Genomic DNA, 24,877 nt, shown 5'->3' on the forward strand with positions numbered 1-24,877 from the left:
ACGAAGACCCCACGCAGCCAAAAATAAATAAATTAAATAATTAAAAAAAAAAATTGAGACGATCTGCTCCTTGAAAGTCTGGTAACACTCACCTGTAAAACCACCTGGGCCTAATGTTTCCCTTACGAAATTATTTTTTCTTTTTTGCCACTTCTTCAGTTTCTTTAATAGTTACAAGATTATTCAGGCTAATTATTTCTTGAATCTGTTCTGAAAAGTTAAAATTTTCTAGGAATCGATCTATCCCTACCCACAGTAATTTGGACCAAAAATTCATAGCTCTTCAAAGCTGTAATATCCTATTATCCGAATTTAGAAAAAGCATTGTATTTTAAGAGTATTAAATAACATAAGTCAGTTTTGCTTTGTTTTTATTTTTAATGAGGAAATTGAGAATCTGCAATAGCTCTAAAAATAACTGGATATATCTTGGGTAGCACAAAATCATAACTGTTACTTATGACAAACAGAATAGATGTGCATATATTTTAGCTACCACTTACCACCAGAAACAGGGGCATCCATGAAAACTGCTCCCATTTTCTCAACTTCTTTGGCCAATTCTTTTGAAACCATAGGATCAATAGTACTGGAATCTATTAATAGTGAGCCTTTCTTCACTTTTCTAAGTAAATGAACAGAAATATAGTTTTTAAAAACTATAGTTTTATAATTTGAAAAATATAGTTTACAACTCTGAATAAGCATTTCATGCAACTACCTATATCAGAATCTGCTAAAATTCACCAGATATCAAGGAGGTCTTTGGTTTAATATTAAAAACATTATTAGAACTGGTTCAAAATCTCAAATTCATTTTCAGATCAATTATAGTTCAAAGTAAACTCGAACTATTTCAAAGAAACCAAAATAATCTAATAATCTATATGGTATAAATTCTGGTTTCAGGTGAAATACTAACCATAATAATATAGGTAAGCTAAGATGTAAGCAATTTAAAACACCTATTAACTTTAAAAGGGCTATTTAGTAGGATTTAAATTTTTGTTTGTAAAGTAGCTGGGTCTCTTTAAAAAGTAATTTATTTGTCTTTAACAAGGCATATTGCAAATTTCACATATCCATTTTCATTTCCACTAGGTAGAATAAACATAAGCAGTTAAAATTTAGCCATTTGCTTTAGGATGGCATATTCTTTAATAACTGCAACTTTGGAAAGACAAAATAAGACATCAAACAGGCAGAAAGGAAAACACAGGAATGGACCTATAAATCTCACAGAGACTTTTTGTTCTTTACAGTAAATTTATATACAAACATTGGTAAAAGGGGGAAGCAGTCTTTTCATATATCATATTTTACATCAATAGTTAAGTGGCATTCTTAAAGTAAAACAGTTCTGTTTGCACTATAAGTGCAGACTATATACCTTACAGTCTATAATCTATGCCTATCTTCACCGGCTTGGAAACCGACCTAAATTACAATTTATTTAAAGGGCTATGGCTAACCTTGAATTCAAACGTCCCAAAATTCTTACTACAGGTAAACTAACCCAGAGGACATTTAATCATAACCATGATTGGAAAGTTAGAACTGAATAAATAAAAATATTGAAGGGGAAATAGAAAATCATTGCTAAAAACTATAAAAAAGAAATTTTTTTCTACAGAAAAAAATAGCACGCAAAATGCTTTAAACAACAATTTTAGACATATGAATTGATCTGGTCCAAATGCAACGGCTGGGTATGTTCCATAGAAAAGAAATAGCACACTCTGTTATATAGATCACCTCAGTATGTGGAATTCCACTTTACATACCCTAAAATATAAGAATTAAGTTTACCAGTCTTCTGTGATATTAATATTTTTAAGATCTTAAAGCTTTAAGCAAACGGGAAATGGTCTCAAAAATTATACACGCACAGGGTGTGGGGAAATGATCCAGACCCAAAAGAAAATAAAGAACTACCCATGAGAAGCAAATTACACTTCAATGTAAAGCCAAAATCTTTCAAAGCACTCCCTAGACAAAATTGCCCTGGTTGTTGGCCACCATATTCCGAGTAAAGGATATTAATAAACGTAGGATTTTGTCTCCACAAAGTTTTTAGTAACTTTTTCTTCAGAGGTAAAACACGGCCATAATTGGAACCGACTAGGTAATGAGACAGCTAGGTCACCTCAGGACCACATACACACTGTGGGCCTGAGGGCTCCATCCAAAATGAGAATCTTTCAACTTTCCCTGAAATCTAAACATTTATCTTATCAGTTTTCTGCCTAATATTCAAGTGTCTGTTGCTTCTAAATTTGCTAGTTTTCCAAAGCAATTCAATTTCCCAAAACCTCAAATTTCATGTATTACAGCTTCAAGAAATTAAACCCTTTCTTTTAGCCCTTCATGTGTCTACAAAGCCTACCAGTTTGCTCTAGCTCTCTGCTGAACTTCAACAACAAAACAAGTTAGGAACAGGAATCAGTAAGACCAGAAAACTAAATTCAACCGCTGTCATCCTAACATAACCACAAGGGTTTTGGCAATAGGTAGCAAGTAGCCAAAAGGTTCTCAAAGCCAGGGAAGCTAGTTACTGGGTAGGAAACTCTGACCTAAATTATATATTATTTAAAGAGCTACTGCTAATCTTTAATTCCACCCTCTCAAAGTTCTTACTACAGATGTACTAACCCAAAGGACATACAATAACTTTTTATTTTATAATAAATTTTAAATAATGGTGTTCTTTCCAGTGCTTCGTTTCATTTTTCATAGAAATCTCTTCCTGAATTTCTGTAAACCGTAAGAAAATTATGCTTGTAACATTTGTACAGTTTAAAATGCAAGCTTTAAAAATCTCTTAAACAGGTTACCAATGTAAGTTTAACGCAAGATTAAAGGGAAGAAACAGAAAGCAAAAAAAATGTATTCCCGAAAGTCACATACTTGACTTCACTGAAAAAATAACCCTTTACAATGAGAGAAACCACACCATTCACTTTTAAGACATAAAAATACAGTACAAGAAGGTTTAACAAACATAATTGTAATTTCACAATAGTTCTAACAAATGTGAAATTCATAAACTATCATAACAAGAACATATCTACAGTTGAGAAATACATACTTTAGAATTCCATTTGCTCCAGAATAAGCTTCTATTGCATTGATGCTGGTGGGCAACATTGTAATAATTCTGTCAGCTTTTTCAGCTACATCTGCTGGGGAAGACACTACCTTTAAAAAAAAAAATTGCAACGGCACATTATTTAAATTAAATGCAAGCAGCTCCTACAGTACAAGTAGGATCCACTTTTTATGCATGCCCATAATAGTGACAGTGAATAAAAACTAATCCTTGTTTTCAAATGACAAAAACAAAAAACGAGCAAAAAAACCCGTTACTGCCTAAAATAGAGTCCATTCCTTCACACATACAGATGCAATTTCTATGGAATCACATCCACTGTTTACTTTAAAAAGTGTGAAGTGAGTTGAGGGGGAAAAGGGCAAAACCCAACAGGCCTGGGAACGGACACACTTCTCATGGATTCCTCTAAGTTGGATTCTTAAACAGCATACTTTTTGGTAGATGCTCTAAGAAAACATTCTCGTATATCAGACTTGGTAGCTGAACTACAGGATACACCAATTAATTCATGGGCAGCAAAATCCACAAGTAAATTCTCAGGCCCCCATTACCACTATCTTCCAGCCTCTATTTTCAAGAAAAAAAAAAATTAAGCCTGTTTTATAAAAAGTCAAGACAAGGACATAAGCATGCACTGCACTGAATGTGAGTACCACCATGAAGTCTGAGAGCATGAGATGTCAGGTCTCCTGTGGAAACCATATATACAACAACGACATACGAACAGGCATCAAGGTACGCTCTCTCTCTCAGAAGTCAGAACCCTGACTTCTGCTTTAATGATGACCATGAACATACTGTACAAGAAAGCTGCTCTGCCCATCCTCTGTACATATGTTTACAAGTATGGGTGTACATACCCTCACTCACATTTCCCCCACCCCCTGCTCTCTCGAATATATACACCATGATACACCTGGCCAGCTGGTCAGCAACCAAAGAGGCCAGAAGAGACCAGGAGATCACTTCTTGACTGAAACTCTCCTTTAACAGAAAGAATCTATCACCCCAATTATCACGAAAGCTCCTTTCCAAAGCCTTTTCTCTCTTTAAAGAAAAGACAAGGAACTATCAGGAGGATAATCAAAACTTTCTCCATAGGAGAACTGGCACATAAGCATCTTAGGAATGGGAACGCCTCTGCTTTTCATGTGGTGGAAGTAAACGAAACACTTTCTTTCTGTCTTTGATGTACAGCTGATGAAAGAATGAGAAACCAAACACAGTGTGCAATCTAAATATTATGAGCTAGAAGCAATTACATTTCATTCTTCCGTAAGAGACTATCAGCTTCTAAATCAAATTCTACATAAAGGCAGTTTTAACATAATTTCATAAGTTGTATTCTAAAATTTCGGATAATCAAGTATCCTGGCACTTTGTGTACTAAGTGATAATATTAAACACCTCAGACTCTAAAGCCAAAAACAACAAAAAAAAGACAGTCTCTCTCATCTAAAGGCAATACAGCATTTTAGAGTCTACAAAGTGGCACATTCAACAATATGTATATTTTGATATATAGTGGGGATCGGCCACAAATAATTCTGGAAAAAATTTTTTTCCATCAAATTACAAAGTAATACTTAAGTTAGGTGAAAACCTTTCTTACACTCAAACAAATACTGAGATTTGAAAAGAGGCAACTATTTCCTGGCAAACAATTCAAGTTTCCTTAAGAAAAAAAACAGCTCAGTAAGATGAGAAGAAAAGGAAAAGCTATAGGAGTCATAATTCTCTACTCTTGGACTGTGTCAAGAATATGGGTTACATAGAGAGCCCCATCTGTTCATCCTATTTAAATGAAGTAATAAAGGCATGCAAAATGGTGGCATACCTTTCAGCTGCCTTTCCTTCTATCTCAGCTCCATCTCTCTTGATCTTTCAGGGACTGTAGTAAGCCAGCCCTGAGGTCTAAGAGTCAACTTCAGACTTTCTCTTAGGAATTCAGAGTCTCTTCCACTGAAGGAAATTCAATTCCATCTAGATAACTCCTTGAGACATGCCCTCAGGGGTACCAACAATTAGCTCACAGATCTAGGAATACTTCACACCTCCAAGCTTCTTGTGCCAATTCATGCAACTGCCAAGTGCATGGGGTGGCCAATCAGCCCCCTGCATCCCTAGCATCTGCTTCTTGGGATGCCTGGGTTGCCAGAGTACTGCTAACCCCTCAAATATACAGGAAAGTAGTGTCAAAGCTCACAGGTCTGGAAAAAAACACACAATGATAGTGATAGCTGGAATGTCACCACTGTACTGGCCACAACTGCTCCATATGTAACAACTATATAAATTTGGTACATTATTCTAACAGTCTCTAATTTGCACTACAGAAGGCGTGTTTACTAGACAGACAAGTGTGTCCAGTTATTCAAATCATCTTGCCTTCCATGTGATGACTTCAAGACTCTGAAATAACTGACTAACAAAATTTGGCCATGACTCAAAAGCTGGCAGGAAAAAAACAAACCTTATTGCCAGTCTGACACTCACCACAAAAGCCTTTAGGAGCCAACTTAATTAGAGTCCCTTCAGTTACATTTGCTAATTGAATGGATAAGCAAAGACAGCATGGATCAGGGAAAGGAACACTAATTTGGGAAGCCAGAGACTGGGTTTAGTTATAGCTCAGCCACTAAATCATCTGTGCTTTTGTGCAAATCACTTAACCTCTCTGGCTTCAGTTTACGAATCTACAAAATAAGAATAGTGATTTGGATTATCTTCAAGCGTTTCTATCTCCAAAGTAGAAAGGAAACTTAGCCAAGGGAATTTTTCACATTTAGTAACCTTAAATTTTAGGAAGGCACAGACTCTGTGAAAAAGGGCTGATGGTATAGGGAAGCATCTGCAATGACTCAGTACAAATGTAAAGCATTAGCAGGACTCTTCTACACCTCCACATGTGTGGACGGTCACTGACCTGGCTGACCCTGGAACCTGGCTCTGCTCTGATTGTCATGGCCATCCCAGAAAAATCTCTTGACAATTCCAACTGCCTCATTCTTACACCATTGTGAATTAAGGTGACCCTACTTTTCCATTATTTTAATTTTGATTACAGGAGATTGGTTCCCTTCACAATATCTACAGTCATTAAGAATTTCTGCAACTAGATTCATCTGTATGCTAGTAAGCACCAATGGCAGGTGTACAATATAAAGATTAGACAACTGGACAGATTAAAGACAAAATCTGCTTTGCTGGGTGGGTGGCGGGAGGAATGATGGGGGCATCAGGGCCCAGAGCAATCTGAAGTAACTGCACCTCTTTTTTACATATCCAATGGAAGGAGACAACAGTTAACCTAGTTGTTTTACATAAAGAGAAAAATCTCGCTGTCTCTGCTAGACAAAACAGTCACAAAAGTGAAGCTCAGCATTGCTTCCACATAAACCAAATGGGTAAGAGAAACTTGCAAAGAAACAAGATGAACATGACCTTGGTTAAACCTGCCACTCGGTGTATTTTAATCTTTCCAAGTAGAAATGCATACTGTTGCTTCAAAATTGCACTACCCTTGGGCTTCCCTGGTGGCGCAGTGGTTGAGAGTCCGCCTGCCGATGCAGGGGACACGGGTTCATGCCCCGGTCCGGGAAGATCCCACATGCCGCAAAGCGGCTGGGCCCGTGAGCCATAGCCGCTGAGACTGCGCGTCCGGAGCCTGTGCTCCGCAACGGGAGAGGCCACAACAGTGAGAGGCCCGCGTACCGCAAAAAAAAAAAAAAAAAATTGCACTACCCTTAAAAAACTGACCAAAACGGTTTTTGCCTACATCTTGAAACATGTGGTCAACAATGATGAAGCCCACTCAGCAAGAGACTTTTAAAGTTCTCATCTAACAAAACCTGAGTGGATGCCAGATTAGATCTCAATAGAATTACTTAACCAAACATGTTCAGCCTTATAACCCAGGAACAAGATGGTTCCCAAGTTTTTAGAGAGAAAACAAGAGAATCCAATTAAGCCTAGTTCAACCAGAAAACTCATACAGAAATGCTGCATAAGTCCCAAGGCTTTTGGCACCACTCAGAGGCATCTCCAAGGAAATTCCCACACAATGAAAATGGAAACGAAGCACAAGTCACATGCCCTGGATGCTACCGCTTAAAAAGAGAAATTGGTATCTTCTGTAAAATAAAAGGACACAAGGGACTCTGCAGAATATGTTCTTAAACAGGGATGCAGTCAAATCACTTTATCTCCTAATTTGGTTTTAATTTTTATCATCATTCTTTCATTTAAAAATATGTCTAGGGCTTCCCTGGTGGCACAGTGGTTGAGAGTCCGCCTGCCGATGCAGGGGACGTGGGTTCGTGCCCCGGACCGGGAGGATCCCACATGCCGCGGAGCGGCTGGGCCCGTGAGCTTATGGCCGCTGAGTCTGCGCGTCCGGAGCCTGTGCTCCGTGACAGGAGAGGCCACAGCAGTGAGAGGGCCGCGTACTGCAAAAAAATAAATAAATAAATAAAAATATGTCTACAATTCTATTCCAAACAACTCTGGACTCAGTGACTCAGCCAACACAGTGGTGCATTTATATGTGTGGTGTTGGGGAATGCAGATTTGGGAGAAATATGGTATAGATACTAAAGCAACAACCATAACAGTAGTAACAGTGGTGGTAGTAGTAACAGCACTTTCTATGTGCCAGGTTCTCTAGGGCTAAGAGGAAGGTACTATTACTACTGCCATTTTATAAGATGAGAAAATTTAAGTAGAAAGAAGTTAAATAATCTGTCTAAAAGTCACACGGCCAGCACATGATGGAGCTGAGATCTGAGCTCAGGCAGCCAGGTTCCTCCTGGGTTTATGCTTTTAAACCACTACATTCACAATTTATTGATTCATGATTTCTAATACCCAAAGGCCTGATAATTATCATGGGTTACATTCTTAGAATAGATGCTAGAAGTTGAAATGATGCATTGTATGTTAAACCCGAGTTTCCAACAGAAATAAAGATATAATAAAGGGATACGGAGAGAGGAAACTGTAAATTTTTTATGGGAATGACCACAAGTAACATATTAAACCAATTATAAATGCCCTAATAGAATTGGTTAACATGTAAAGGTATAAATAAGTTCATTAAATACAGTCAGGCACGTGAAGCATTTTAACATGTCCAAGTTTTTATTTCCTTCATAACCCACGTAGTATTTTTTACTACTAGGTACAGCTGGAAGGAAAACCTCCAGGGTGGTAACACCCTAAAGCACTTCACCCAGAACTGCAGGTGGACCTTGCACCTTGAGGGGAGGGAGGAGCCAGGCCCGTGGAAAGCAGAGCCAAGAAGCAGACAGAAACGGATCTAATTACATCTGTGCCCAAAATTCGGCTGTGCCTGGGTTCAGGCCACTCCCCAACTCTTCAGTTACATGAAACAATAAATGCCCAGTTTTTGCTTTTAAAAAAACACTTCTTCAAGGAGATGTCCAAAGAGCTTTAGAACTATTGATTGCTTTTTGATCCAGATATGTCTAGTTTGGTACTTTCTCTCCCTGCAAATTTCCCACTGAAAGCACAGTTGACATTTGAAATCAACTAGCCATGTTTTCTGCAGACTTTGAGGGAAAAAAATTCTGTTTTCTTTGGCTGCCATTTCATCGATTTCACTTGTGATAGTAACATCAGGGAAAGGAAGGGACACCTGTCCTTAAAATATAAGAGTCAACTCAAATATACTTTGAATTTTTGAACTCTTAATCCATTCACCGCACTATTGTGCACAATGGCAAGAAGTTTCAAAGTTTTCACCTATATTTTTCCATTTCATCCCAAGTCTTCTCTTTGTCTTTTAGTAGTAAAATGAAACTCATTTTTTCCTTTATCAAACATTTTAAAACTAAATATAGCTATGAATTAGTACTACTGACATTTTAACACATCAGAAGTCACACATCCAAATTAACATTACCTTTTAAAGTAGGGGTCTTAGGAAATTACACTTGCTCAAATGACCAAAACGGTTTTTAAGCTGCTGGCATAAAAATCATTTATCAACAAATGTTTTCATTTTATTATGACAGAATATTTCCCCTCAGGCCCAAAGCTTTTTTATACCCTTTACCCTTCTCCTGTCATTTATCTCAATTTCACGTTCTCCTGCCCTCCACTGCTGTTGTAATCAATACTCAGAGGACCTCTTAGAGTCAAGACTCTGAGAGGAAGCAGAGCGGTGAGGGAGATGGGACGTGGGAAAAGAGGGTTCTGCCTTCCAGGCTCTGCCGCCCCAGTGTGAATCGCCCACGCAACTTTCCCACCGTGTGCTGGGAGCGGGGCAGGGCTGGGAGCTGTGGGCAGAAGCTAAGAGAGTCTCACGCTTCACTAATCTGGGACAGGCAGCCACCCAGAACCCATCCTCCTTCCTTCCCCACACCCACTTATGTATCTCAAGGAAGAAGAAAAGAAGGAAAATCTAATAACTGAGTCTGTGTCCTAGAACCCTCTGATTTCTATCCAGGAATCCAAGAGATCTCGTCTCCATGACCTTCATTTCAGGCTACAGCATTTCTGTTTGTAGGTGAGCGAAGATTAAGCACAATATTTATGTAGCTCTCTATCAGAAATGAAACGACTCTTAAGAGTTACTTATTATTTTTCCCCTCAAAACCTGCTTCAGCACTTTATTACTGTCAAAATACAATTTTAATAAAAACTCCCTTCTATTATTTAGTCTTGCCACCTGAGACACATCTAATACATTGCCACATCCAACTCAACCTGTTTTATTCTCCACAGCACTAGGTGGACTGCTAGACACATGCAAGGTACTCAACCTGTATCGGTCGACCTAACGTAGAAATCTCTAGAAACCTGGAGAGGCTTCCACTTTTAAAGAAAATTGCTCCTTTGTCCCCATTCTTCACCTGGATAAATCCTTATTCTTGTGCTATCTACCTAAATGTCTAGTCTTCAGAGAATGTCCCTGACTGCCCTCTCAGCCAACGTAATGCAGATTTTACTGAAAACTGAAGAGACTCTTCTTCTTTCCACATCACAATTTGGAATCACGTATTTGTGTGATGTGATAATCTAACACCTCCTGTTGGTCCCCAAAGGCAAAGACTGTAACTGTTTTGTTCTGGGCTATATTCCCAGTACCTAGCACATAGAAAGTACTCAAGAAACATCAGTCAAATTAGTAAATTAATGAACGTCCTATCCCGTTTTGCTAAGAGATTCTAAGATAGCCTTAACCCATAGTGATCAAAGCAATAAAAAGTAACTTTTCTTCACAAAGAAGTGAGAGACTCTGACATTGTCATGTGAATAGAAAGCATTAGAAAAGGAAATAACAGCTCTGTAGAGCAGAGGTGAAACCAAGACTTATGGGAACTTACTTAGAGCTAACACACACACTCCTTACTGTGCCAAACATCATTTTAAGCTCTTTACATATATGAATTCATTTAATCCTCGTAACAACTCCCTGAGAAAGGTTATTATTATTATCCTTATTATTTTACACATGAGGAAACAGATATAGAGACACTAAATAACTTGCCTGAGATTGCAGATACTAAGTGGAAAGGGCAGGTTCTAAACCCATTTTGTAGATTCTAGCTGTACTGGTTTCCAGTGGCTGCCGCAATGTTACCCCAAGCATGGTGGCTTAAAACACAGAAATGTATTCTCACAGCTCTGGAGGCCACAAGTATGAAAGCAAGGTGTAGGCAGCACCATGCTGCCTCCAAAGGAAGATCCTCCTTTGCCTCTACTAGCTTCTGGCTGACCCTGGTGTTCCTTGGCTTGCCACAGTATAACTCTGAAGACTGCCTACGACTTCCCACGGCCTTCCCCTTGTGGCTCTCTGTAAGGACACTCATCATTGCCTTTAGGGCCCACCCGAAATCCAGGATGACCTCATCTCAAGATCTTAAACCTAATTCCATCTGCCAAGACCCTGTTTCCAAATAAGGTCACTTTCACAAGTACTGGGGGTTAGAACTTGGACATTTATCTTTTTTAAAAATCACCTTATTGAGATATAATTCACATAACATATAATTTGCCCACCTAAAGTATATAATTTGATGGTTTTTAGTGTATTCACAGATATGTGCAACCAACACAATTTTAGAACTTTTCATCAGTTCAAGAAAAAAAATCCCATATCCATTAGCTATCTCTCCCCTATGCCTGCCTCCCTCTTTCCCCTCCTCTCCCAGCCAGCACTAAACAGCCACTAATCTACTTTCTGTCTCTACAGATTTCTCTGTTCTGGACTTTCATGTGTCAGTGCTTCATCCGTTTTTATGGCTGAGTAATATATCATTGTATAGATATACCACATTTTGCTTACTACTGATGGGACATTTAGGTTGTTTCTATCTTTTGGCTGTAATGAATAATGCTGCCATTTATATACAAGTTTCTGTGTGGGTATGTGTTTTCATTTCTCTTTCATATATACCTAGGAGTAGAATTACAATCTCATCAGCAGTGTGTGATAGTTCAATTTCTCCATACTTCTTGTTATCTGCCTTTGTAATTCTAGCCAACCCAGTGGGTGTGGAAATCTCATTGTGGTTTTGATTGCATTTATCTGATGACTAATGATATTGGCATCTTTTCATGTGTTTATTCAGATCCTTTGTCCATTTAATTGAGTCACTTGTCTTTCTGTTTGAATTGTATGACTTCTTTATACATGCTAGATACAAGTCCTTATCAGATATATGATTTGCAAATATTTTATCCCATTCTTTGGGTTACCTTTTCACTTTCTTGCCCTTGTTCTTTGCAGCACAAAAGTTTTCAATTTTGATGAAGTTTTATTTTTAATTTTGTTGCTCATGATCTTGGGTGTCATATTTAAGAATCCTTTGCCAAATTCAAGGTCATGAAGATTTACCCCTATGTTTTCTTCTAAGAATTTTGTAGGACATCTTTTGGGGGGCCACTATTCAACCCACTGTATACCCACTCACTATACAATCCATCATAATAGATAACTATTATTTAATTCCAACAAATTTCATTGGTGCAAAACAACATATTAAACAAGGGTGTGGTATATAATCATTACTGGCCTGACATTAACTGATCCAAAAGAAATCTAGGCACTTCGTTTTCTAGTAGACTAGTTTATAAATAGGTAACAGGTAGCTACATTTCAGAATCATCAGATGTCACACATACACTTAAAAATGTCTCATACATAAATTTCATTAATTAGTGACTACACATCATGTAATTAAAAGAGCTAAAGCTCCAAAGTCAAAGACAGACCTTTGTTCAGATCCTGGCTCTTGCCATTCACTCACTGTGCAACCTTGGGGATGTTATTTAACTTCTCCAAGCATCAGTTTCCTGAAAATACTTCTGTTACAAAGATAAAATTAGATAATATGTACAAAATATTTAGTAAAAGACCTGACACGTAGGAGGTACTCATTAAATATTAGTTTCTTTTCTCTCTTTTAAAATGTAAATGTCTCCTTCACTCAAGTGTAAGTCTTATTCTTAAGGTGGCCTTCCTTCACACCTACCTAAAATTAGCAACACTAAAAAAATAAGAATTTTGTTAGGAAATGGAGGTAAAAGGATAACTTCAGAATATGAGGCAATTCAGGCAGAGCATCAGAAAGCTCCAGAAATCTGGCAAGCAGCAGAAAAGAGATTCACAAAGGGATGATGACCATTTCAGTTCTCCATAGGCAAGTTGTTAAGTGCTACAGGAATAGAGGGAAGAGTAATGGCATTGGTCACAATTTGAAAGGCCCTAAGCTTCTGCTTTGCCAGTCCAAGGTAAATCAGTTTCCATTCAATTTCCACCTCTGTATTACTAGAAGGGGTAGAAAGAGGAAGAGAAATTCATGTGATCTTTCATAAACACACACACACATGAAAACTCCGGGAACATTATTCTCCAAAATGCCAGAAGAATATGCTGTTATTACTTTGATTAAATTCTGTATTTAATTGAAGATATTTCCTCTGTTTAGAGACCAAGTACCGTTGTTACTCTTACAAATAAATATATAAACCACTGAAAAATGCCAACATCAAATAGATGTGTTATCCCAAAAGGTAATATCCATCTCCTCAGAAAAACAATCCATCCCAGACTGAATATCAGCTTGGAACTCCTTACCATCCTTGAAGATGGTAAAGCCATCTTTCCCAGAACAAAGAATTGATCAAACCTCTCCAACAAGTCTAAGTCCCTAAGCTACTTAAGCTACTGCACTGGTGGTACAGTGTCAATATTCAGAGATTATATGGGCATAAGCAGCCACAACCCTACCCTGAAAAGTTCCAAGATGATACTCACACATCCTCAAACAACACTGCTGCCACCCCCAGATGGCATACAAACCATGATGGAGAAGGAGATGGAGGATATCCAGATCTGCAAGTAGCCTCTAAGTTGCTTAAACCTGTTCTTTATGTAGGCATTGCATTTTCTCAGTATTTATTTCAAGCCTATTACCTAGAAGTTGACAATTTATTTGTTCTCTAACCTTTTTCTATACTTCTCAGGAATTTTTTAGTATTCACCCAGTTCTGGGATTACATTCAGCCCTCAATTACCACTCTACAACTTGTACAAGAAGAATTTCCTTCATATCTTGAAAAAAAACTCTAAATTCAGTTACTAGTAAACGGTCTCGTGTGTGTGTGTGTGTGTGTGTGTGTGTGTTTGTACACATATTTTACATATCATATAATATACACATGTATAATATTACATATAGAGAAATAAAACTAACAAGTTAACTTTACAAATCCATTGTGTATACTTCTAAGAAGATGTCACTTATTTGAATGTGGAACATCAAAATCTAGAAAACATTTTTAAACATCAAAATCTAAAAGAATCGGGGGCTTCCCTGGTGGCGCAGTGGTTGAGAGTCTGCCTGCCAATGCAGGGGACACAAGTTCAAGCCCTGGTCTGGGAAGATCCCACATGCCGCGGAGCAACTGGGCCCGTGAACCACAACGACTGAGCCTGCGCGTCTGGAGCCTGTGCTCCGCAACAAGAGAGGCCGCGATAGTGAGAGGCCCGCGCACCGCGATGAAGGGTGGCCCCCGCTCGCCGCAACTAGAGAAAGCCCTCGCACAGAAACAAAGACCCAACACAGCCAAAAAAATAATAATAATAATAAATAAATAAAGTTTTAAAAAAAATCTTAAGAAAAGGTCTTACCTGTTCACCTGCATCTAGAAACTCTTTGCATGCATCAGGGAACACATCATAAATAATGAGTGGATAGCCATGTTTCATGAGATTTTTTGCCATTGGATTCCCCATGTTGCCTACTCCAATGAATCCAACTGGAGTCTTAGAAGCCATTGACCTAGAACACACTGATTTCAATACATTAGTTTTAACAGGAGCAGTAACATGCTTTATTGTAAATATTCACTCAATATTAAGAAGTCATTGTGATTTTGATATTTTCTATCAAAAAAAACTTTTTAAAGATTAGTTTTAAACTAATGATCATTTAAAGATATCAACAATGTATAGGCAGACTAACTTCTGAGTATATAGTTCTCCAGGAAGCAATCATAGAATTTTAAGCATTCTCTCCTCTGCTTTCTATCTCTATAACATCCCCTTACTATTTTTAACAATAAACTTAATGTTATCATTTATTAAATACCTATTATATACTTTACCTGTTAAGTGAAGTATCCTAGATTCTCTTATCTATATTACCTTCTCTAATAATGTGTATTAAAAACTGGAAGTATTCAATAAAACCTGTATCTTGGACAAGGTCCAAGAATGGGAAAACGTTTTACCTTCCCACTTCCACATTTATAGAAACCATCCCCTCCAATGGTATAAAAAACAATCTTAATAAAAATGTTAAACCCAGAAGAATGTATTTCAACCAGAAGTCACCAGTTTATAAATGGGGTCCTAGGAGAGAGCAGGGGGACACTTCCATGGGCTTTCCATGGCCAGGGTAACAGTCTCGGGATCCTGAGATAACAACTCCGCGCACTTTCAGAGAAGGGGCATCTCCATTTACAGAAAAAGAAAATTGTTCTTAAAATGCTATATGCAGGGCTTCCCTGGTGGCACAGTGGTTAAGAATCTGCCTGCCAATGCAGGGGACATGGGTTAAAGCCCCGGTCCGGGAAGATCCCACATGCCTGCCGCAGAGTAACTAAGCCCATGAGCCACAACTACTGAGCCTGTGATCTAGAGCCCGCAAGCCACAACTACTGAAGCCCACATGCCTAGAGCCTGTGCTCCGCAATAAGAGAAGCTACCACAATGAGAAGCCTGCGCACTGCAACGAAGAGTAGCCCCTGCTTGCCGCAACTAGAGAAAGCCCGCACACGGCAACAAAGACCCAACACAGCCAAAAATAAATAAATGCACACACACACACACACAAAAAGCTGTATGCAGATTTTGTTTGATTTGATTTTCTTCCTTTTTACAAAAGGCTTTTTGAAATCACACTGGGGCATACAATTCAAGGTAATGCTTTTTGCAAGAGAGCAGACAGGCTTCGCATCACCATGAAAATAATATTAGACACGATTTCTCTATTTCTAGATTTAGAACTCCTCTCAAGTATTTACTGCATGAAGTACTATGACACAAGCAAGATGTGGTCCTTGCCCTCCAAAAGTTCACAGTCTAGTGAGAGAACAAAGAGAAATAACTCCACTTGCCCATTTCCGTATCATTTCCCGGCTTTATTTTTCCTTTCTCTTTCAAGGACTCCAGTTTTAAAACTGTGTCGTGCACCAACTAATCACAGTCACCCTTTTTCAGATCCTCCCAACTAATGGATCCCTGCTCCTCCTTCAACTTAATCTCAATGTAATGAGATTCCTAAAAGCAAATGATTTGAAGCCCTCGTGCTTAAGAAATAGAGGTCTTCTTGGGTCAGAAGCACATTTCATTCCTATGAACTCCACGACTGTCTCTAACATTTCTGTTAAAAAGGGTGTCATCCCTGTGCATCATCACCTTACCAGTTCTGAGTTTAACATGCTGGGTATGATAGGAGTCCTGTGCCTAACTTTCTGGTTCACAAGGGGTTTAATGACAGAGAAATGACACCTCACTGAATTTTTATTTTGATATTAAGCAGAATGAGAAGTATACTTTGTAAGAGAACTCTAATACTAACAACTAGCATGCCTGACTACTGTGTTAAGCTTGAAAAGGTATAATTTAACTAAGAACATTAGAAACTAGAAATATTATTATTTAACTGCAGTTAATTTTAATAGGCAACTCACTCTAAGTCAAACACTTAACTATGGCAAGGTAGAACCATAATTCATTCACACATTCAACAAATATGAAGCAACTATCATATGTACCATGGCAGATGCCATCAAAGACACAAATGACATACAGTCCTTGCTTTCAACCAGCTTAAAACACAAGAGAACGACTATGTACACAGACACTAAAACATGAAAGTGAAGGATAAAGTATGAAAAATAATGCTGATACTAAAGAACTCATCTGGTTTGGGAACTTGAAAAAGCTAGCATTTGACCTGAGTATTCTAGGATGGGTATAGGCTTTCAAATGGAATCAGAGTAGGAACAAAGGGAGCTCCATATAGTAAAGGAATGAGTATGCACATGAGTATATGCAAGGAAATAGGAAAGCCAAGAAAAAAATGAATAATAGTAAAAGTTAATATTTGTGGCAATTTTACTACATGCCAGACACTATACTCAGTACTTTATAAATAGCACTGTCATCCGATCCCATCATTAAGCCTGTCTTCCAGCTCAGGTCCCTGACACTTGGTTAGTTTAAATAAAATGCCCAAGACTTTATAAGGTTGTAATGCCAAGATTCATATTCAGCCAATCTGACTCTAGGTTCTTCATTTTTAAGTGCCCTCCACTCTTCCTACAGGACGCACAAAGAAACAAAACAGCAAGATTAAGATTGAAAGAAAAAATGCAACCATAATGTGGAAGGCTGGGAAGTATGCTCTAAACAATTTGAGTGTATTTTGTAAGCAAGTGGTGGTACCCCAGACTGAATGTTTGTTTGGTCCTCCCAAAATTTCTATGTTGAAAAAATAATTCCCAGTGTGAGGGTATTTGGAGGTGGGGCCTTTGGGCAGTGATTAGATCATGAGGGGAGAACCCTCACGAACGGGACTAACGCCTTTACAAAAGAGGCCGCAGAGAGCTCCCTCATCCCCTTCCACCATGTGAGGACACAGTGAAAAGATGGCTGTCTTTGAACCAAGAAGTGGGCCCTCACCTGACACTAAATATGCCAGCACCTTTATTTTGGAATTCCCAGCCTCCAGAACTGTGAGAAATAGTTCTCTGCTGTTTATAAGCCACCCAGTCTATGGTATTTTGTTACAGCAGCCCAAACAGACTAAGACAGGTAGTTACTGAAAGGTTTGGGCAAGAGAAATGACCTGACCAAACCCATGCTTTAGGACAGAAATGAGGCAGCAGTGTACAATGGATGAACTAAAGGAAGAGCCTGGAGGCAAAAAGACCAACATAAAAGTGACTGTCTAGGTCTGTCTTAGTCCATTCCAGCTGCTGTAACAAATAAACCATAGTATAGTTGTTATGATGACTTAAACAACAAGCATTTATTTCTTACAGTTCCGGAGGCTGGGAAGACCAAGATCAAGTAGGCAACAGATCCAGTATCTGGTGAGGGCTCACTTCCTGGCTTGCAGATGACCATTTTCTTGTATCTCTGGAGAGCAGAGAGAGAAGACAAGCTCTCCTTCCTGTTTTTAGGACACTAATCCCATTCATGAGGGCTCCACCCTCATAACCCAATTACTTCCCAAAGGCCCCACCTCCTAATACTACCACAGTGGGGATTAGGATTTCAACACATGAATTTTGGAGGGCTACAAACATTCAGTCCACAGTAAGGGCAGAGTTAATAAAGACTGGTGGCTATAGAAAAGACAGATATGAAAAATATTTCAAATACAGTAGTAAAAGGACAGAGTAATAGGTTGGATTATAATATAATTACAGAAGAAAAGGACAATGACCTTAAAAACAAAGCAACAGAAACTATCCAAAACAAAACACAGAAAAAAGAATTTAAAAAATAAAAAGAACATTAGTGAGCAGTGAGACAGCTTCAACCAGCCAAACACATAGCGAAATTGGAGTCCTTAAATGAGAGGAGAGCAAAGTGGGGACAAGAAAAATATGTGAAGAACTAATGGGAAAAATTTCCAAATTTGATGAAAACCATAAACCCCATGCATCCAAGCTCAGTGAACCCCAACACAAGAAACATGAAGAAAACTATACCAAGACACATCATAATCAAAATGCTCAAAAGCAACTGGCAGAAAAAAGACATTATGTACAAAGGAACAAAGATAAGAATGAAGGCAGATTTCCTGTCAGAAACAAAGCCAGTGAGAAAACAGGAGAGCATCATCTTTAAAGAACTGAAACAAAAAACAACTGTCAAGATAGGAATCTATCTAGCCAGTGAAACTGTACAATTATAGATGTTTGAGTATGTAGAGAGGCATGAGGAAACTGATGGGGGAGGGGTGAATGCATACATTCACTGTCTTGATTGTGATGATGGTTTGATGGTTTCACAGGTATATACACGTCAAAACTCATCAAACTGTAAATGTTAAACAGGTGCAAACTGTAAATGTTAAACAGGTGCAGTTTATTGTAAGTCAACTATATTGCAATAAAGCTGTTTTTAAAGAGTCAACATGTTTACAGAAAAAACAAACAAGAGAAGACATTTCTCAATCTAAAGATACTGAAGTGATATATCAACCGAATGCAACGTGTGAAGTTTGAATGGATCTGGATTTGGGTGTTGGGGGTGAAAGTCTTATGACATTCTAAGGAAAATTATGAAATTTTAAATATGAGCTGTATATTAGGATGATACCAGGGAAGTGCTAATTGTCTTAGGTAATGGTAATTTGGTTATGTAGGAGACAGTCCTTCTTAGGAGATTCACACTGAATCATTTAGGGTTTAAAGTGTCACAGTGTCTGCATTTTAATTTCAAATGATACAGGTGGGATATGAATATACTTGGAAAGAAATAAAGCAAATATGGCAAAAGGCTGGTTAACAACCGTTGACACTGAGCAAAGAGTACACAGATGTTCATGGCATTATTCTTTCAATACTTTGAAATTGTTCATAATAAAAGAAGGGGGAAAAACTTAGCACATCTCAAAAAAAAATCACAAACATGACAAAACACAAATAACTAGGAAGAACACTTGCAACACACGATAGAGATAGGGCTACTTTACTATATATGCAAATAACTTTAAAATCTGGAAGAAAAATGTAAATAATCCATTGTTTTAAAGTATGCCAAAATCACAAAATGACAGTTAACATAAAATATTTTTAAAAAACTTTGAAAAAATGCTCAACTTCTGTCATAACTAGAGTAATGCAAAACAAAGCAATGTAATACCATTTTCACCTATCAGCTGGACAAATGTGTTTCTTTGATAAACTCACACCTGGTTAGAAAGGACTGATAAAACATATACTCTCATACACTGTAGAATTGTATTTTACGTCATCCTTTTAGAGAGCAATTTGAAAAAAGGATCTACATTTGAATTTTATTATAAAATTTAAATTTAAAATGCACATACTCTTTGACCCAGTAATTCCATTTGCAGGAATTTATACTACACGTAAGGGGTCAGCACACTTTTTCTTAAAGGGTGAGGGGGTAAACAATTTCAGTTTGGGGCCACGAGGCCTCTGTCACAACTATTCAACTCATCCGCTATAGTTTTAAAACAGCCATACACAATATAAAAACAAGTGGCTGTGCTTGTTTTCCAATATAAGTTTATTTACAAAAACAGGGACCCAGCTATTGGGCCACAGTTTGCTGACCTCTACTACATATAAACTCTGAACAACACAAAAATATAGTTTACTATAGGAATGTTTGTAACAACAGAAACATTATAAATAACTAAATACACATTATTAACAGGGCACTTAATTTATAATAACTAAATATACATTAACAAGGTACTTGATATTTCATAGAAAATCAATACAATGAAATAGTATGTAATGTTCAAAAGAATGTGATATATCTATCTAAAAGTATAAAGAAAAAAATCTCCAGGACATGTTATTAAGTGAAAAAAAGCAAGACGCAGAGCATTATATATAATAACATACAGTATATGAGAAAAAAGAATACATATGCATTAAACGTTTTCAAGTTTCAGTAAGATGCTTAAGAAACAGCAGTTACAGCTAGAAAGTTGGACTGATGGGTCAGAGTTAGAGAAAAGACTCTTACTTTTCATTTTATAATCTTTTGAGTTTTTACCATGTGCATATAACTTTTATGACTACTTTTATAATAAATGAAATAAATAAACTGGCACACAGTGAGTGTTTAATAGTGTTATATGAATGAATTACTAACTAGAGAGAGCTTTCATCAAATGAGGATAAAAGTCAGTGCTGAAGCAAGAGTAAAGACAGTGATAAAGTGGATCCATCAAAGGTAATTTGTATTGCAGCAACCATTAAGCAAACGCTGCAGGTTGACTCTCCAATATCCTTTCCTCCCAGACCTATGGTGAAGTTCCAAATTACCTAAACCAATTATGGTACCTGCATCTCTCTGCAAATGACTGTTCACAGATTGGCAGCCCTAAGTAAAAGATTTAGAAAAATCTTTTTTAAAAATCTTTTTAGAAAAATCTGTGAAAAATCAGAGTATGTAATAGGAAATGAACTAGAGATTAAAGAAAAGATTGTATCTAATCAGCAAACTCTTGTGACTCTCCGTAACACTACTTAAGCGGCAGCCAGGAGGAAGAAGAAACTAGCCAGAAAATTTGGCAAAGTTAGTTTCTAAATATACAGATGTAAATTTACAGATTATGACCTTTTCTCCAATGGGACATGGACAAAGTTATCCATATCTTGGTAACATGGAGTGCCACCAAAAACCAGGAGACTCCAGGTTTCAAAATGCAAAAATTGGTAATAGGTTAATTACTTTACACTTCTAAAAGTTTTTTTTCTCTCATCAAAGTAATTCATTGTAGAAAACTGAAAAATACGAAAAAGTATAAAGTCATAAGGGAAAAACTTAATCTCACTACACAAAAATAATCAGTTAGCATTTTGTATAGCCCTTCCAGTCTTCTGAATGCATTTTTTCATTATGAGACTCTATACTGCATACACAACTTTGTGTCCTACTTTATCACATATTACGTAATAAGCATTCTTTTTGCTTCAATGCTAAGAGTTACTAAACTAAGGGTAGTGACTTACTCTATAAAGGCCTTTATTATTTGGGTCAAGTTATTTTAGAAATACAGTTGACCCCTGAACCATGAGTGGGGTTGGGGCACTGACGCTCCTCACAAAATCCAAGTATAATTTACAGTTGGCCCTGCACAACCTGCTCCAATCTGCAGGTTAAACCAACTGTAGTACAAATTTATTGAAAAAAATCCATGCATAAGCTGACCCATGCAGTTCAAACCCATTTTGTTCCAAGGTCAACTGTATTCTCCTTATGCAATTTCACAAGTTTAAGGTCAACTTTTGGTCCCCAGAACCATGTGCAGCTTTTCAGAGTTTCATGTGCAACCCTAGAAGCTAATGTAAAGAGGGAAAAAATGGCATATATTTGATTTATACAACGAGTTATGCTGTTTTGAAGGCAGAGTTCGTACACACACAAAGAGCCAATAATGAAAAAGAACTGTATTCCCATTTCTGTCTATAATGCTGGCTAATTTTCCCACTCCACTTTTGGTCAGGTGGTTGCTTTAAGATGATCTGTTACAAATTATTTTTCCTTGTACTTGTTAGTGAATCAAATGACTGTAGAGGGTCAACATCTGTCATTTTTTTGTCTGTACAAAGAAGTCTGAAACTAAATTTAATTACCTTTTAAGATAAAACATAAAACTTACTTTTATTAAATGGTGATGAAATAGTAATGTATGAAAAAAATAGTAATGTATGTCTAGTTTAATAGTTCTCATTTTTCTATTTCCTTTTCAATGCTTTAAATATTTTAAAAGTAAGACATGCTATTACCAGCAACTTTTAGATGTCATTTTTTTCAAACTGTAAATAACTGTATAGATCTTTATAATATTACCCTCCATATGATATAAACATCTTAAACATACCATGGAGACAAACATCCCACAGAATTCAGAACACTAAATAATGTTACTATTTGAACACAGTTCTTTCTCTTAATGTCCCTAGACTCCAAACTGGCACATAATTTTTCTTTTAAGACTCCAACATCAAAAAAGTTAACACTTTTGCAGTAAATTAAAATTAACAAAAATGTTTAAAACAATTCCACAGAGTAAAAACAATTACTGAAGCATTTTAAACAATCATCACACACACAAAAAAATTTTTTTAATTTGTCATAAATCTATATTCTTACAATGTATTTGGGTCAAAGAACAAGATCATATGCCAAAGTAGTCTACCAGCATTTCAAGGTAGGCCTTTCCAGTCTACAGAAGCATTTATTATAGTCACAGGCCTCAGACTCTTCTTCCATAAATTTTAAGAACTTTCCTGTAACTCTAAAAGGTACTTCAAGGGTTCATTAAAATACCGTTAGAACACCTTGTAAAACCACTAAACAGCACGTATGTCTTCCTTGACTAATCAAAACTGAAAGAATTGTGCATTCATGTGAAAACTGGTGCTACGTTTACTACTGCAGAAGAGTGATTTTTTTTAAGTATCTCCAATGTAGGAGGCATTTTTTGTAGTTCAATACATGTAGCTCAAACAGTGGTTACACTCAAGTTTGGCAATTTCTGTGAGTTTGTATCTCATTACTGTGATTCTGTATCAGACATCTGTTCTCTCCCATCATATGGAGCTTTCCCTTTTAAAGCCAGAGAGGAAATTCACTCTTCTGCTTAGATTTTTACTGAGGGGGAGGAAGGGAAGCTGTTAAGAACTCAATTCCCAGCCTTTTTTTTTAAAGTAAAGATCAGAAAAAATTAATACCAAGGCTTTTTCAATCTCCCAAGTATGAGCGTGCTAAATAGTGCATTTTCAAAACTAAAAATTTTACAGGAAGACAATGGCAGTTTCCCCACAAATCAACCTATTTTCCAATTAAAGAGGAATCCTGCTGTAGAAGAAAAGTGCAGGAATCATAAAGAATCAAGGACTACTTTCTAGATCCTGCTGTAATATCCTAATTCACTTATCCAAGGGGCTTTAGGTTCTTCCATCTGAAAAATGAAAGATTAGTTCTCTGTGGGTCTAAAAACTGCCTCTTCCTAAATCGATGGTTAGCTTCCATAACTTATAATGATATGAGGGGTGGGAGGGGACGGAAGCAGGATAGGTTCAGGCCACAATTTTGAGAACGTTGAAAGTATTCTGGTTAATAATTTGACAGAAGTGTCATCTTCAGGTAGCCCAGTTACAGAGAAGCGGTGGAAGCCCGCCTGGCCGGTCAAGGGTGACTTAAAACTTTGCTGGAAAGACTGATCACCTGATTCGTAAGACTTCACTTGTGTAAAAACATCAGAAACAATTAAGGTGATTAAAACAAAAATCAGGGCTGCGGCCGGAGAGCGCGCCCACCCGGGGCGCTGCAAGGCCAGCCAGCGCTGCAAGGCCAGGGGTCGCTGGGGTGGGTAAGGGGTAGCCCCTGGGGCTGGGCCCTCCAATTGTCCTCAAAGCCCTAACTCCAAAGAAGCAGGACTCGGACCCAAATACTCCTCTCTCTACCCCAAGCTCTTCCCATTCCTTCCTAAGTCCCAAAAGGACGCCGAACCCCATTCATCTAGATCTGGGTGGGGAGAATGGGGGGAAGCACTAGTGGCGCGGGCCGCAGAAGAGGCCAGGCCTTGGAACCAGTCAAAATGTTGGGTTTTAAGCCCCGATCCAACCGCAGCGCCTCCGGTGAAAAGACCTCTTCAGCCATCAGAGAGCGCGAAGCGGGCGGCCGGAGGAGGGACTGGGGAAGAAGGCGCGAGGTCCTTACCCGCTGCAAGGCTGGCCACTGCCGGTTGCTGCCGGCGGCTCCAGTACCGCAGGCCGGAGGCGGCTCCACGGAGCCGTAAGGAGGCTGCCATGCTGCCCCCGCCCCGCCTCCCCACGGTGACCTCCGCGGCTCCCAGCTCACCCACTGACTGCTAGGGTGCGTGGTGCGGCGGGCGGGATCGGCTGCGGCGTGGGGCCGCATGCGCACGCGCTCTGCCGCTCGGGGCGGGCACCTACCCGCGAGGGGAGGAGCGCGGCCCCGAGAGGCGCGGCCCGGCGGGACATAGGACGTCAATCCCCTTACGGACAGGGAATCAGACCAATCAGAATTCCCACATCCTCCGCCCTTTGCGAACCACGAATAGGAGGCCTTCTCGGAGTAGCACATCCGGAGCTCTGGCCCCGCCCCCAAGTTCCTCCTCATTTACAGACTGAGGGCTGGAGTCTCCTTGTTTACCAAAACGCAAAGGATTTGTGGGAGGCGGCGGCTGTCACTCACGACCGCCTCCTTGGAGCATCTGACCCTCAGAACCGCCCCCTTGGAGTGTTGTAACTGCATGTGTTGCTTCTTTGCAGTCAAGGGCATAACTTTGACTCGCGGCAGCTGCTCCAATAGTTAAGCAAGAGCAGAAATTCCCAGTCTTTACAAGTACAGGAATCCACTTTTAACCTCAGTAAAACGTGGGTCTCTTGATGTTAGCATTTGTATTTTTAGTGTCTGTTCGTTGAGAAACATTCACAGAAATCTACCATGAATGCAATAACTGTTTAAAATTATTTGAT

At 38.4% G+C, this 24,877-nt stretch overlaps 1 protein-coding gene across 2 annotated transcripts in view; it reads right to left on the reverse strand.

Annotated features, from left to right (window-relative positions):
* The window catches only part of HIBADH (3-hydroxyisobutyrate dehydrogenase), a 104,795-nt gene extending 80,490 nt beyond the window's left edge, over positions 1-24,305 (reverse strand). The window contains exons 1-4 of one of the 2 annotated variants that reach the window (XM_060020649.1): positions 24,096-24,305; positions 14,274-14,434; positions 3,089-3,198; positions 504-625 (exon numbers count right to left, since the gene is read on the reverse strand). In XM_060020649.1, coding sequence (XP_059876632.1) covers positions 504-625; positions 3,089-3,198; positions 14,274-14,434; positions 24,096-24,186 — 484 coding nt within the window. In that variant the 5' untranslated portion in view covers positions 24,187-24,305. Of the gene's footprint in view, positions 1-503; positions 626-3,088; positions 3,199-12,352; positions 12,446-14,273; positions 14,435-24,095 lie in introns of those variants that run through there. The other variant, XM_069541016.1, reaches the window with a different exon arrangement.
* Between the last annotated feature and the right edge of the window lie 572 nt (positions 24,306-24,877).

Source organism: Delphinus delphis, chromosome 9 (assembly GCF_949987515.2).
Source record: "Delphinus delphis chromosome 9, mDelDel1.2, whole genome shotgun sequence".
In the NCBI taxonomy this organism is placed as follows: Eukaryota; Metazoa; Chordata; class Mammalia; order Artiodactyla; family Delphinidae; genus Delphinus; species Delphinus delphis.